This window comes from Syngnathoides biaculeatus, chromosome 23, assembly GCF_019802595.1.
Source record: "Syngnathoides biaculeatus isolate LvHL_M chromosome 23, ASM1980259v1, whole genome shotgun sequence".
NCBI classification, from domain to species: Eukaryota; Metazoa; Chordata; class Actinopteri; order Syngnathiformes; family Syngnathidae; genus Syngnathoides; species Syngnathoides biaculeatus.
Genome location: NC_084662.1, coordinates 282,643 through 298,629, shown reverse-complemented (window position 1 = coordinate 298,629; position 15,987 = coordinate 282,643). Strand labels below are relative to the sequence as shown.

Sequence of the window (15,987 nt, the reverse complement as noted above, 5' to 3'; positions counted from 1 at the left end):
CTAATTCTCTGTTTTTTTTTTTGTTTTTTTTTTTTAAAAAGGGGGGGGGGATCTCCATGGATGGACTCAGCCAATCCGTGGAGGTAACAAGAGTTGGCAGATATAAAATGGAATAAATTGCTTATGCTTTACTTGCTTGCTAAACACAATAACCAAAAACTTATGTTAGTCATTCAGACTGTAATTTCTCATGTATATTGCGCACCCATGTATAGTATGCACCCCCAAAGCTGAACAAGTCTGGTAAACCCTTCAATATTTGTATAATGCCTTTTTAAAATACAGTACATGATTTTGCTTACATCCATAAGATATCTATGTGCCCTGTGATTGGCTGGCAACCAGTTCAGGGTGTACTCTGCCTCCTGCCCGAAGATAGCTGACAATGGCTCAAGGACTTCTGTGACCCTTGCGAGGTCTAGTGGTCTTCTGTCCCGTTAGGGGTCACCACAGCGTGTTATCTTTTTCCATCTCAGCCTATCACGTGCATCTTCTTCTCTAACAGCCACTGTCCTTATGTCCTCCCTCATCAATCTTTTCTTTGGTCCTTCTCTCGCTCTTTTGCCTGGCAGCTCCATCCTCAGCACCCTTCTATCTATATACTCACTCTCTCGCCTCTGAACATGTCCAGACCATCGAAGTCTGCTCTCTCACCTTGTCTCCAGAAAATCCAACTTTGGCTGTCCCTCTGATGAGCTTATTTCTAATCCTATCCAACTTGTTTACACCAAGCGAGAACCTCAGCATCTTCATTTCTGCTACCTCAAGTTCTGCTTCCTGCTGTTTCCTCAGTCCATTGTCTCTAATCCGTACATCAAAGGCGGCCTCACCACTGTTTTATAAACTTTGCCCTTCATCCTAGTGGAGACTTTTCTGTCGCATAGGACACCAGACATCCGCTAACATCGCCTTTGTTCTTAAAAATGGGGACAAGCACACTTTTCCGCCATTCTTCTGGCATCTTCTCTCATGCTAGTATTCTGTTGAATAAATTGGTCAAAAACTCCACAGCCACCTCTCCAAATTGCTTCCATACCTCCACTGGTATGTCATCAGGACCAACTGTCTTTCCATTTTTCATTCTGTTCAGTGCCTTTCTAACTTCCCACTTACTCATCTTTGCCACTTCCTGGTCATTCACGCTTGGCTCTTCGACTCTACCTTCTCTCCCATTATTTCCCATGTCCAGGCATTGGTAAAATTATCTATTTGTACTCCCCTGTTGCTCAGAAAACTAAGAAAAGCAAACAAGAAAGTGCAGTTGCAGTCTAGATTACAGTACTGTTTGTTAATGTTCTTTAAGTTCAAAGTGTTGATGGCTCTCGAGAAGAAATTGTCTTTGAGTCTGCTTGTCCCTGTTTTGTCGGACCTGTAACGCCTGCCACAGGGCAGCAGGTTAAACAGGTGGTGACCAGGATGGAAAGAGTCCTTAATGATATTAGTAGCTCTGCTGTGATGACGAGAGCTAGCAATTACCTTTAGGGAGAGCTGTGAGCAGCCAGTGATCTTCTGGGCAGTGTTGATCGCTCTTTGCAGAGCTTTCCTGTCCGCTGTTGTACATCCAGCATACCACACTGTAATGCAAGTATGTGAGGATGTTCTCCACGGTGGTTGTGTAGAAAGCCAGCAGTAGCTTAGCTTCCATATTGTTCTTCCTGAGCACTTTCATGAAGTGGAGTCACTGCTGGACCTTTTTCACCATCGCCGTTGTATTTACATTCCAGGTGAGTTTATCTATGATGTATACTCCTAGAAATCTGAAGAAGTTGACACTCTCCACACACTCCCCATTGATGAACAGTGGGACCATGCCATACTTCCGAAAGTCCAGGATGATATCGAGTGTTCAATGCCGGGCTGTTTTGGCCATGCCGAAGCTCTAGTCTTGCTTTTTCCTATCAATCCTCAGACTCGTGGTGTCATCTGCGAACTTCAGGAGTTTGACAGCCGGGTGCCGTGAGGTGCCTTTGTTCGTGTCGAGCGAGAAGACCCGAGGGGAGAGAGCACAACCTTAGGGTGGCTCGGTGCTGATCGTGCGCGTGGATGAGCTGATGTCCCCCAGCCTCACCTCCTGTGTCCTGGCCGTCAGGAAGTTGTAGATCACTGGGAGATAACAGGCAAAGAAGTTGGGCAGAGAGGAATTCAGGGATAATGGTGTTAAACACAGAGCGCAAGTTCATAAACAGGATCCTTGCATAAGTACACTCCTGAGATGGTCCAGTACAAGTCTTTCAAAGAACTTCATGACCAAAGATGTCCAGGCAACAGGCCTGTAGTCTGAGACTGCTGCTGTTTTTTGGGGACCGGTGTAATGGTGGAGCGTTTGAAGAAGGTTGGTACTTCACACAATTCTAGAGACCTGTTGAAGATCTTCGTGAAGGCAGGAGCAAGTTGGTCTGCGCAGACTTTGAGGCAGGATGAGGACACAAGGTCTGGGCCCGGCGCTTTGATATTTTTTTTTGTTGTTGTTTGAAGATCTGTGTAATGTCCTTTTCATGGATGTTAAACGATGGCGTGGCTGGGTGGGTGTGTGGTGTGGGAGTGTCTATTTTGAATCTGGAGTAAAAGCTGTTTAGGTCGTAGGCTAGCCTGCTCTTGTTTTCTACTGGGGAGGAACGTCACTTGTAATTAGTGAGCGATTGTAATGCTTGCCAAACTGATTTGGAGTCATTATGCAGAGATGTTTTTCCAGTTTAACTGCATTGTCCCTTTTTGCAATGTTGATTTGTTTAGTAAGCTGGTTTCCAGTGCGATTGTAGAGGGCCCTATCCCCACAATGATATACAATCTCTTTCGCCTGGTGGAGTTGCCTATGTGTAGGTAAAAACTACAGCTTGTTGTTATTCAAAATGTGAAAGGTTTTTGTTGGTGCGCACACCTCCTCAAAGAAACTGACATATATATATGGGGTAACAATATCTGTGAATTCATCTTTGCTGCGTGCTGAGTTTTCAAAGACACTCGTGCAGCTTTGAAGTTTAAATTTTGCTTCATTGGTCTACTTTTTAACTAATTTTACCAAAAGCTTCACACACTTAAGTGCCTGCCTGTATGTAGTTAAGTCGAGCAAGCAGTGATCAGAGGAGCCAATGGGTGCACTGGGAATTGGACGATATGAATTTTTAATGGAAGTGTAACTGTGGTCTATGGTGTTATTTGCCCTCGTCAAACATTTCACGTGCTTCTTATATTTAGGGAGTTTGTGGTTAAGTTTAGCTGTTAAAATCTCCTGAGCTGTGAATCTGGGTGTTTTTTCTCAACCTTGTGTACCTGCTCCACAAGGGTGAGCAGTGCTGCGTTCATGCTCGCTTGAGGCAGAATGTATACACCGACGAGAATGAAAGAGGCAAACTCATGTGGCGAATAAAACAGCTTACAGTTCAACAACAACTCTAAAAGCGGGCTGAGCTATGTAATGTCCGTGCATAATTTCTCAATGATATTAAAGCATATTCCACCGCCTTTCGATTTCCTTGTGTGCTCCGCGATGCACTCCGCACGATGAAGGTGAAACCCTGGGAATGTAATGGCCGCGTCGGGGACGCGTCCACAAAGCCAAGTCTCCTTGAAGCACAAGGCGGCAGAATGTCCAAAGTCTTTGCAGGTCTTGATCAGAAGCTCAGGTTCATCCATTTTGGTGGCGAGGGAGCAAAGCTTCCCGAGATGAATCAACAGATCCCCCAGTCGGTGTCCCCTCCTGCAGAGATGAACTAGTGTCCCGGATCGCGAGCTTCTGCGGCGTCTTCGATGCGACGTTACTTAGGGAGCGCAGACGAGTAACTCCAGAAAGAGTCATTGAATTGGCGAATGTTTTTGATAGTCTTGAGCCAACACTCTGATGGTGAGTAAGTCATTTCTTGTGTACTTGAGTCCCGAGACAACTGAAAACACACAAACGTTAAGAGTAGCAGGGAGCACGTAATGAAGGCAGCCACACTGGTAGGCACCATCATATTTCTAGTCGTATATATTCCTGTGATGTTGGAGTGAAAGTGTTTGCTTAACCTTTTTCATAACCTTGGTGACAAACTATAATGAAATTTTTATCCAATTTTTATGTTCATTTTCTGTGAAAGTGAAGTGTCCTTATCAAGGTTAGGATATTTGTTCTACTCATTAGCATTAAAATTTTCTCAATGAATGAGAAGGTCAACACAGATGATTCTTGGGTTAAAGATCTTTAACATTTTTCAACAGCTGACCCTTATTTGTGTGAAAGATCAACACTTGTTTTTGTTCATATTGTACTCTTAAAAAAAAAGTCTGTTAGTACTGATAAATTAAAGGTTTCTGGAGCAAATGTAAATGAGTAAAATCTAAGCACATCTGCACGCAAGATTAATGGACGAGGCCGAATGACATTGGTCTGATAATTACTTACCCCCAACTAACTAAATAAATTTAAATTCTCTGTCCTGTAATTTGAGATGTTTACTGACTATTTTCCAGTCCAGTATAACACCATTATTTTGTCTAGGTAAGGAGATGGGAAGTATGTCCTTGTCTTCATTGTCCTCCAACCTCCAGGCCTTCATGGAATGTTCTAGCCTGGGCGAGTTCAATGCCCGCTTAGGAATGTTACTCAGCTTTCACTGTCATCTCCTTTTGCTCCCCACTCAGCCTGGACAAGGTGAGCTGCCACTTCTTTGTTACACAAGGGATACGTGGTAATTGGTGCGAGCTTTGCGTACAGCTACATTTACGATTGACAGTGAGTTTTTTTTCTCAGGATTTTTCATGAGTCACAATTACAAGCTCAAATAAATGCTGCATATTTTTAACCATATGTTAAGGATGTCTGAATTCAATGAGACCAAGCCCAATTTACTTACTTTTTAGAATGATTAAATGCATCTGGTAATTTTGCTTTATAAAAAGGGATATATTATAAAAAGAATTATTTGATACAAAAAAAGAGCTGGCAAAGAATGTCTTGTGGGTGAAAGGTGTATCAAATAGAGTGATGAGGCTGAAATTTGAAATTGAGGGAATTATGTATAATGTGATCAGCATCTATGCCCCACAGGTAGGATGTGACCTAGAGATGAAAGATACATTCTGGAAAGTACAGCATCAAGGAAAGGAACTATTGAGTGACAGATGGTAGTGGACTTTGCAAAAAGGATGGAAATGGCTGAAGTGAGCATTTTTTTCCAGAAGAGGCTGCAATATAGAGTGACCTGCAAGAGCGGAGGTGGACGCATGCAGGTGGTTTATATTTTATGAAGAAGATGTAATCTGAAGGAGGTAAGGGAGAGTGTAGCTCGACAGCATAGGATGGTGGTGTGTAGGATGACTCTGGTGGTGGGTAAAAAGATTATGAAGACAAAGGTAGAGCAGAGAACCATGTGGTGGAAGCTGAGAAGGGAAGAATGCTGCGCGGCCTTTCGGAAAGAGGTGAGACGGGCTCTTGATGGACACGAGGAGCTCCCGGAAGACTTGGCTATAACAGCCAAGGTGATCAGAGAGACGGGCAGGACAGTACTTGGTGTGTCTTCTGGTAGGAAAGGGGAGAAGGACACCTGGTGGTGGAAAGGAAAAAGATTAGCGAAGAAGTGGGACACTGAAGACTGAGGAGAGGTGAAAGGAATACATTGAGATGCGATGTAGGGCAAAGGTAGGGGTGGCGAAGGCTAAACCAAAGGCATATGATATGTACACCAGGTTGGACAAAAAAGGAGAAAACAGGGGGATGTGTTTTCTAATGACAAAGTCTTCTCTGAATGTGAGTATGAAATTTGTGGGGTTGAGTATCTCCAGAGAGTCTCAGAACCACTGCATGAGGAAGTCCAGAATTTTGATATCACACTAGTTCAATGTCACATGATGGTCTACCAACTCATCTTATGACAGAATAAGTCTACATTTCATTCAGAACAGAATTTAATTAGTCATCGTAGCCCATTGCAATTTGAATAGTGTGGTGGATGGAATTTGCGGTTAATTTGATGTTTCTGTAACTGTACCATATCTTTGTTGTTTGCTATCTTGGAACATACTTTAATCTTGGTATGTCACTTTATCTGACAGCTGCTTTGTCTAATCTTCTGTGGAATCTGCACAAATATTACAGTCAATTTTCAGACTGTATTCAGAACAAAGTTAGAGAGCTCAGACAACCGATTGAGAAAGATCTGAAGGTATGTTTTGTTTTTTGTTTTTTTTTTAATGTCATGAAAATTTGTTCATGCCTAGTTAATCATTACTATTTTGTCATTTGCCTCAGGATTTTGTCAAGATCTCTAAGTGGAATGATGTTAGTTTTTGGTCTATCAAGCAATCAGTGGAAAAGTCACATCGGTAAGATATTCACATTTTTGCCATAGCTGCAGTATCTGTTTGGGCTTCATCTATTTATAATTCCACTTCCTGCTTGGTCATATTTTGTTCTGTCTAGGACCCTGTTCAAGTATGTCAAAAAGTTTGAGGAAATCCTGAATGGTCCGTGTGTTCTTGTTCTGGTAGAACAGAAAATCAGTGGCTTCGTCAGTAATTCTGATACAAATCCAAAGGAAACACCCATTCGGCGGATTCATCAGGCACTCAAGCAAGCTCTGCCAAGAAAGAATAGAGAAGAGCAGGTTCATCTCTTAGCCTATTGATCTCAAGTGAATGGGCTTTTAAGTTATTGGCCTATACATTGATGCTGACCCGGGGATTTCAGAACAAAGGACCAGATGAGGGAGTCACATTGGGGAATCTGCAAGGACGTCTGCCTCTTCTGGCCAGAAAGATGGAGAGAGTATGTGTCCAACTCCTAAAGAAACACCCAACCCTGGAGTTGACTGAAGATCTGGAGTTCTTCACTGGTAATATACATTGATTGGACACAGTGCCCACATTGAAATACGAGATATTTACAAAGATAGACGGTACACAGAGAGTTTAATGCTAGCACCGCCACGCTAACAGGGCCGGTTAAAAAAAACATACCGGTAAAAATCACAGAGACACTGCAGTAACACACTAGCGCAGCGCTAACACGGCCAGAGCAGTAAAAGTCACTTCCTCGGCACATATATTCCACCAGTCTCACTCTTACCTTTTCCGCTTGAGTGCCCTCTTGCGGCCGTTAGAAAAGATCCACAAATTAGCCCCATTACCACATAAACCAAAGGGTTGAAAGCGTGTGAAAAAAGTTGCAGCTAATAGGCCGGAAATCACGGTACTTAAATTTGGATTTGTGTTAGGTCATTCTGTCTCCATGCTTGAAAAACAACAAACTACATGTTAAGTCATCCACAACAGGTGTCAGACTTTATTATTGTGAGTCCAAAAAGGTGATCACGATCGCTCACTGAAACGACACGGGAAAGTCTTGTATTCTCATTTGAAATTCACAAAGTTGAGTTTTTCTGTTCTTATTCCTGTTAGGCGAAGTCTTCAGAAATCTGAATGACTTGCAGGGCCTCACCATTGACATGTCTTCAGAAAAAGAGAAACAGATGGCTCAGGTGAAACACATCCTACAGCAAAAACAGAGAGCTCTGTCAGACCTATTCAAAATACTCACAGAAATAGGTTAGTTTAACTTGCATAGTTTTTTTTTTTTTTTAAAGGAACAGATCTCTTACTGTACCAGCCTAATTTCTCTCCCTGTCCCATGAGGTCTGTCATACCGTAAAGGGTTGGTATGGAGCAAGACATCTGGACAAGAAGAAACCCTCTGCATACACCCTCTGGATATCAGCGCCGCTTTATCTCCTTTAATGAACTTTGAGTCAGCTGAGACCACGTAAACTTCCTCTGTTCATTTGTAAAATAAGATTTCTTCATAATCTTTGATGGGTTTTCCCAGTTAGCTCTCTGGCTCTTTTACTGTCATGCTTGCAGACAGATTTGCATGGTACCAATTTCTTTTTAATTTTGGGCCTGCTCTGGATCAAGCACTAACACTAAGTAATAGCAATGCTGAGAGTAGCTAAGCAACCCAACTTAATGTTAACATTTTGAGTTTTCAAACTGCTTCACTGTTCCAATATTGCCCTCAGGATCAGTTCGACTTTTAACTTTTGTTGTTAACCAGGGGTAAAAATCCAGCCTAAAAAGTATGTACGAGGTTCCATCATGTACCCCATGTGGAAATTCTTTAGTCTACAGTCCCTGTTTAAAGTAATAATTAAAATTGAATTATAGGCATTATATGGGTCTTGAGAGGGATAATTTTTCCACAAAAATCATTGACAATTATCACATATATACAAAAATACACTTTCTGAATTCTGCATTATATTCTTGTTTTAGGTTGATGTCAGAGTTGCTGAGCACATGGGATGGATGTCAGCATTACTTTTACCGATCATGGGCTAGGATGAATGCACTGCAGTTAGCGCTCCAGCATGCTAAAAAAGTAAGAAACATTTGTGTAACCAATCTTAACAGCGCTTTGTAATTTAAAAAAACAAAAACAAATGCTGACCAGCAGCGAGAATGCCGCACTGTAGCATCTGCATACAGCAGTGTAGCTGAGGATTTTGGGCCCTGGCACTTCAATGAGTCAAATTGAAAACATCGACATTCTAGGGCCCTATTCAGTCGTAGGGCATTTAGAATTGTCATCGCTTCCTCTGTACCTCAGTGTGTTTCTGTTGTAGGAACTGGGTCTGGGAAACATCGAGCGATGCAAAGGTTTTTCATCTCATCTCTTCAACCTGCTCCTCAGACAGAGGCAACGACTAGCCAAGCTGACTGAGCAGTGGGTCCATTTCAGGTATGTTGCCTGCCCTGTTACCAGATGTGCAAGACCCAACATGATATTCATGAAAATATTAAAGCTTGTATTTGTTACCATCCATCCATTTACTTCTATCTGTGGTCGGGTCGCGGGGGCAGTAACTTTTGGAGGGAAGCCCAGACTTCCCTCTCCACAGCCATTTCCTTCAGCTCTTCAGTAGGGATAAATTTTGACTTTAAGAGTAGCTTATACCGGGCGAACAGGAGGGGTTCAAGAACTGACCTTTGAGGGACCCCATAGGTCTTTGCCATTTGTTGAGATTGGACAATTCCTATGGTTACAAAGTAGCTCTATTCCTCCAGGTAGGACCCAAACCATTTAAGGATAATTCCAATTAGTCCTATACACATTTCCAAGAAGTATACAGTAAGCCCTCATTTTTCATGGTTAATGGGGACCAGAACCCCGCCACGAAATGTGAGAAACCGCGATGTCAGACTCCACCCCAACCCACACACATCCCTGAAATTGTCATCTTTGTGAATTTAGGTACCAGAATGATTAAAATATGTAAACAGTATTTATACTTTACATATTTGAGGCTACGATGACAACAATTGACGGATTTACTTAAATATTTTATTACAAAACCTTTATTAATCTTTCCTACAACAGTCATGTGACCGTGGTCGGGAAACAAAGGGGCGACACCTTGATGGCAGGAACAATAATGGTACAAAGCACAGGTTTGCTGCTTGGAAGGCTTTATGAGATCCTTTCAGCACCCATCATCAACATGTCCCTCTCTTAAACACCACTCATCCCCATTCGCCATCGCTAAAGTTGTAAACTTTACACTAGCAACTTCTTGCTCTTTTTCTACACACCTGCAGAGTTCCCTCTCTTTCTCTCTCTCTCTCCCTCTCTTTCTCTCTCTCCCTCTCTCTCTCTCTCTCTCTTTCTCTCTTCTCTCTTGCTCACTCACTCACTCACTCCCACATTCACACACACACACGCACAAAATCAAATGTGTAAAAACACAAGGACTTTTTCTCCGGCAGTTGGTGCTGCCCTGGTACGACATTCAGAACAAGGAACAACAAAGAACAAGACATTTCTGTTTATAGGAACTATTCCTTATAAAACGTGCAGGATGTAAAATCTATATAGATAAGTGTGTTAACAGTGTCAATTGTGCAAAGGGAGCAGTTTAAAGTGTCAAATCATGCGGTCTACAAAATAATGTAAATTTAAAAAAAAAAAATATATATATATATATATATATATATATATATATATATATATATATAGTAGGGTGCTGAGGATGGAGCTGCCAGGCAAAAGGGCGAGAGGAAGACCAAAGAAAAGGTTGATGGATGTTTTGAGGGAGGACATGAGGACAGTGGGTGTTCGAGAGGAGGATGCACGAGATCGGCTTAAATGGAAAAAGATGACGCGCTGTGGCAACCCCTAACGGGACACGCCAAAAGAAAAACAAGAAATATTGCAGGATGAGACTGTGTGTAATGTTAAAAATCCACATTGGAATTGAAAGCACAGACAATACAGTTCACAAAACACTAGTTCTGTGTTTAAAATACAGGGAGCAAAATAACATTCGCCACAAAACTATTTCCGAGCATCACTCGGCTGTCACCATGTCACTGCAAAAGATATTGTGCAAGCAATAATTTAGTTTTACACCAAGAAAAAAATATGGGAATATCATTGATTTTAAAATAAATAAATTAATTGGGAAGCGGTATTTCAAAATTATAGTTCATAGCTTATAGTTGGCTTGGTTTTAGTTAGCGATGTATTTTTTTTTATATAGCTAAACAGTTTCACATTTTCATTGTAAGTTTGCAAAAACATGCAATTGTTCTTAAGTGTTCTGATGGGAATGTAAATGCTTATTCTTTAATAACCCATGTAACTTCAGTGGATAACACTTGGGAGACGATGTCTCCTTGCTGGCCTGCAAACGACTCGAATATCCCCCAGAAGTGCTGGACTAAGTGGTAGGAAAGAGGGAAATCTGACCTCCCCCCCTTAAGTTGATACGCCAGTAACCTGACCCCAGATAAATACTAAATAGCACTTGCATCATTATTCCATTACAAATACCAGTAAAAGCTTGGGAGTGATGCCGTGAGTCAATACCAAAAGCCGTTTCCTTGTTTCATCTTTAGGAAGCTCAGAAGCACCATTCAAGATATCAAGGATCAATTGAAAAGTCAAATAGAAGACACAAATTGCACACTCCTACCTCAGGCGCCTTTGTATGGTTGGGTCAACAAAGGGCAGGCCCTCGCTGCTCAATTTTCTGTCCTCCTGCAGCAGCTTACGTGGCTGCTGCAGTGTTGCCCTGAAGGCCTTCACCTGCAGGAGGAGGAGAATTCCAAGTTCTGGCAGTACTCTATGATATGCACATCTCCAATAGCACCTCAGCATCAGTCCCCTGTATGCCAGATGCGGAAAAGAGATGCTACATGGAGGCAACTCAACCACCATTTGGCTGCAATGTTGGAGAAAATAATGTACTTTAAGAACGAACTTCACAAAATAGCACAGCAGAGCTCAGAGGGAGTACTTCTAACAAGGTAATACAATTATTGAGGATCATAATAAAAGAATGGCACTCTTAATGGACCATTATTGTTACTCTTGTCAACAGGAAGCATTTTGTTAAATGCTGTTCGGCTTTTGATCAGCTCGCAACTGTGGTTTCTCAGCTGTGTGATATTGAACATCTGTTCATGCCAGCCAGATGTGTCAACAGCAAAAATCCTACGCCAGCTATCATCCAGAGCTTACAGTTTGTTAGGGAAGAGGCAATGAAAAACATCACTGAATTTATCATGTGGAAGACCCAGCTCTCATTTATACAACCTACTTCAGGTGAATGCATATAATAGAAGTGTACAATAGAATGCCAACAGACAATTTTATGCTCTTCATAACATGCACTTTCCCTTTTAATTCTTTTCAGATGACCAATCACCATTTTGTTGTGAGTTTTCTGCTGGGCTGGAGGCAAATATTAACAGTTTGTTGTGTGCTGTCCAGACTCTTGTAAAGAGAAGGGAAAACAATGACAAAAAAGCTCAGAAAGCTGACCAGAAAGGTGATGACAATACACTGCGTACAATTAAGATAACTAGTATGGATATCTTTGTTCATCTGTAATCCCAACTCATAGTATCCCAATTGCAGTATGCAGTGTTGCCTGGTTTTATCATTCTTTTGGACTGGTTGGTTCTCTATTCTTTCCTATATTTCTGCAACTCTAAAGGATATAAGTATGAGCACTAACATGTAGGCACATGTCTTGAAAAGTGCAGCCTTTGATTCGTGTGAATGTTAATGTATGTCTTTCACATATGCTCATTTTTCAAATCAGGTCCAATAAATGACAACGAAGAGGTTGTAAAAGACTTACTGAAGCCTAAACACTTCACACATCACCTGGAGGAGGAGCTCGCAGCTGATGTGGAGGCTCTGTGTGTGGGAGATGTGAACACTAGGATGGATGGGCTCCTGCACTGCATAAAAATGCACACAAACTTCTCTCACCCCCTGAAGCTCTGGGTTTGATTGTTTTGACGTACTTTTTTTTGGTGAGCTAGGGATGTGAAATGCAATTTGGCACGATGTTTACATAATTGAAGGTGGAATCTCCGATATGCGGAATGTCACATTGCCAAATTTGGAAAACACGTTAAGGGCTTTCTGCGTGTGCTAAGCCAAGGAGCATAACTACAGGTTAATGACATGATTGTTTCAAGCCGATCTTCTAAAAATGTTGTTTTCTTTATGGCTGGTGCCTTTGGACGTTTAATGGATACAATTATAATATACGTAAAAATGACAGGCAAAAATCAGCTATTGTCCTTCTTGGTGGTTATGGGGACATCTTGTTAAAAAAACTAAAAAATTAGATGTTTCAAGCTCCTGCGGGTCATGGTTTCCTTCGTTTTTTTAACTGAACAAGAAGTCAGTGCTTTCACAAGTTTTTCTGAATCGGGGAGTAAGATACACATAGACTAAATTGTTTCTTTTCATGAGATTGAATTTAAGCACTGCTGTTAATGACTGTACAGTTTAATCTGACGCATCTGTCTTTTCAGGAGGTAAACAGAGCATGTAGGATGCTGGTTCGTGTGGAGCCGCTGCTGGGGATTTACTCTGACCTCATTCTTTTCTTCCTGTCTGTGTCAGTGGCAGTGCACAGGGGCACTGGGAAACTGTTGTCAGTATTGGCTAACATCTTCACTGACCTCGCTCAAAAGGTACTAAGTGCGCAAATGCTGATTGAATTATATATGATAAACAAGGATCAATTATACACGTAGACCTTTGTGCAGTGCGCAAGTGTGGACAGTGGCTTTAAAATTATTCATACCCCTTGAACCTGGAACTATTTTTTTCACATTAGGACTACAAAGTTTTGTTTTTGATTTGGATTGTGTTATGAAATAATTTTAAAAAATGAACTTTTCTCCAATTCATCATACAAAATTGGAACGAGGAAGATAGAAGTCCAAGTACTGGCTATACATATGAATTGAATTTAATATGGCCAGAATTTTGATCATGGCATTGTATGAAAGGTAGTGCTGGAGTAACTGAAGAGAAGTAGAACTCTGGTGGTACAATCTGTCCATGGGATAACTATTCATCATACGCTTCATAAATCTGGCCTTATAAAAACAAACGAAAAAAATGTCAAGAAGAAAAACAGTGTTGGAAAAATCACTGAGAGAGTCCATTTTGGCAGAGCTGCAGTATGTGGAGGGCACAGCAAACATACCATATTTGCACAACCATAAGCCCCACTTAAGTTTTACATTTTCTCCAAAATGGATGGGCCCCCTTATAATGCGGTGTGCCTTATATGTGCTCCGAGTTCCAAAATCTGTAAATGCGTGTGACTACGACAATAAAGTGCAACCAAACATATGGTTACATTATTAGCATCGATGCTAGCGTATGTTTTAGTGCGCATACAAGCTACTGTACGATGGCGCTCACGAGGCAGTGAGGAACAGTAGCACTTTTATTTTAGTAAGCAGAAGAACGAAATTACATTCCTATAAACAATGGCAAATGTAGGCAAGTTATTAGTCAACGTCATGCACTAAACTATTACCACACCAGAGCAAACAGAATAGCAGAACTAGCAAATAATAAAACTAAAACAATGACTGAAGAAATAATTGACACAAACTATGCACTTTAAATGCAATTTACATTTTTAGTGCCGGAAAGTATGCTGGGAGCATTGCTTCAGCCTCCGAGCGACACTGTGGTATGGTCGAACATCTTCATCTTCTTTTCCTTTCGGCTTGTCCTGTTAGAGTTTGCCACAGCGTGTCATCTTTTTCCATCTAAGCTTATCTCCTGCATCTTCCTCTCTAACACTACCTGCCCTCATGTCTTCCTTTACAACATGCATCAACCTTCTCTTTGGTCTTCCTCTCGCTCTCTTCCCTGGCAGCTCCATCCTCAGCACCCTTCTACCAATATATTCACTCTGTCGCCTCTGGACATGTCCAAACCATCAAAGTCTGCTCTGTTGAACCTTGGCTCCAAAACATCTAAGTTTGGCTGTCCCTCGAATGAGCTCATTTCTAATCCTATCCAACCTGCTCACGCCAGGCGAGAATCTCAACATCTTGATTTCTGCCATTATATCTTCATTTCTGCCACCTCCAGCTCTGCTTCCTGTTGTCTCTTCAGCGACACTGTCTCTAATCTGTACATCATGGCCAGCCTCACCACTGTTTTACAAACTTTGTCCTTCATCCTAGCAGAGACTCTTCTGTCTTCATAACACACCATTGCCGGCAGAATTGTTCATGGCCACCGACAATGACACACTCAGCCGCGAGCGACAACAACACTGTAAAGCGGCCCAGCTCGGTGCCGCAATGAGCCACCTCAGTGCCACCCCGGCCGAAGTCGTGATCGGCTCGTCGCACCCAGGCTGCGGCGTTGTCATCGCTCACGGCTGAGTCCGCTACATACTGTCAGGGAGTCTGTTTGTTAGAAGTGATCCACATATCATCTAAATATGGCTCGAAACAAAGGGTAATATTAACCCGGACACTTCACTTGATTGTGAGGTGTTCTCTTCTTCGAAAAGAGCTTCCGTGTCTGAATGGGCGTGTCGCACAGCAGGGCCCACGGCATCCGGGGTGACATCACGGGCAGGAGACGCAACCAATATGGCACCCACTTGGCTGTTAAATGACACTTCCGAAACTTTGCACATGGATGATGCGCTCTCCGCTCATTTATTTTTTTCGTATGGTCAATGAAGTGAATAATCATTTCAAAATCTATTTTAGAATGTTGAAAGTAACCCCTCTATTCTCCGCCCCCCCCCCCCCCACCACCACCACCACCACAACCACAAAACTTTCTCTCATGATTCCACTGTATCATCCAAATGGTCATTGGCAAACTTCAGACGGGCCTTGACGTGCTAGTTTAAGCAGCGGAACCTTCCGTGCCATGCATGATTTCTAACATGACGTCTTAGTGTATTCCCAACAGTCACCTTGGAAACGGTGGTCCCAGCTCTTTTCAGGTCATTGACCAAGTCCTGTCGTGTAGTCCTGGGCTGATTCCTCATCTTTCTAAATTCAGACCCCACGAGGTGATAACTTGCATGGGGCTCCACTCTGATTGAGATTTACCATCATGTTTAGCTTCTTCCATTTTCTAATGATTGCTCCGACAGTGGACTTTTTTTCACCCAGCTGCTTGGCTCTTTCCAGCCGTGTGGCTCCGGATTTTCAAATTTTCATGAAAATTCCTCTGCAAAATTGAGGAAAAATTCCCTAAAATTATCCGGATATTAGTTAACTACATTGAACAAATGCGTTTGAGTTCGTTGGTTTGCATTCACGAGCGTAACCATGTTGAGGCACGAACACTAGTAACTGTAACACCCCTCTCCTGCCATTCTCATGACCTCGCCATATCTCGGAGATTTATAAAATTCGGCGAGAACGGAAGCCACAAAGTGTGCACGCAAAAGGTAAATTAATCATTGAATGTTGAGTATTTGAATATCGTTTTGTGTAAAGTAATTCATGCGTGATCAGTCAGGTACGACCCCGGTGCAATGTTCAAACAGGTAGACAGGCAAGCTGACATACGTGCAATTGACGCGTGTATTAGGAACACGTTCAAGTGGTCATGGCTTGAGGAAAAGGACTTGAATGGAAGTGTTTTTGTCCGACTACATTAGAAAGGTCGACAAACCTGGTAAATCTATATATCTCGAAATGTTAAAGGCAACT

General features: G+C 42.1%; 1 protein-coding gene across 5 annotated transcripts in view; it reads left to right on the top strand.

The window, feature by feature from the left end:
- mdn1 (midasin AAA ATPase 1) overlaps positions 1-15,987 on the top strand; it is a 326,227-nt gene that overhangs the window by 255,510 nt on the left and 54,730 nt on the right. For 4 of the 5 annotated variants that reach the window (XM_061812802.1, XM_061812803.1, XM_061812800.1 and 1 more), the window contains 14 exons: positions 4,478-4,630; positions 6,031-6,140; positions 6,227-6,300; positions 6,398-6,581; positions 6,665-6,809; positions 7,375-7,521; positions 7,609-7,735; positions 8,245-8,350; positions 8,595-8,710; positions 10,867-11,277; positions 11,352-11,575; positions 11,667-11,801; positions 12,078-12,265; positions 12,805-12,966. In XM_061812802.1, coding sequence (XP_061668786.1) covers positions 4,478-4,630; positions 6,031-6,140; positions 6,227-6,300; positions 6,398-6,581; positions 6,665-6,809; positions 7,375-7,521; positions 7,609-7,735; positions 8,245-8,350; positions 8,595-8,710; positions 10,867-11,277; positions 11,352-11,575; positions 11,667-11,801; positions 12,078-12,265; positions 12,805-12,966 — 2,282 coding nt within the window. Of the gene's footprint in view, positions 1-4,477; positions 4,631-6,030; positions 6,141-6,226; positions 6,301-6,397; positions 6,582-6,664; positions 6,810-7,374; positions 7,522-7,608; positions 7,736-8,244; positions 8,351-8,594; positions 8,711-10,866; positions 11,278-11,351; positions 11,576-11,666; positions 11,802-12,077; positions 12,295-12,804; positions 12,967-15,987 lie in introns of those variants that run through there. The other variant, XM_061812805.1, reaches the window with a different exon arrangement.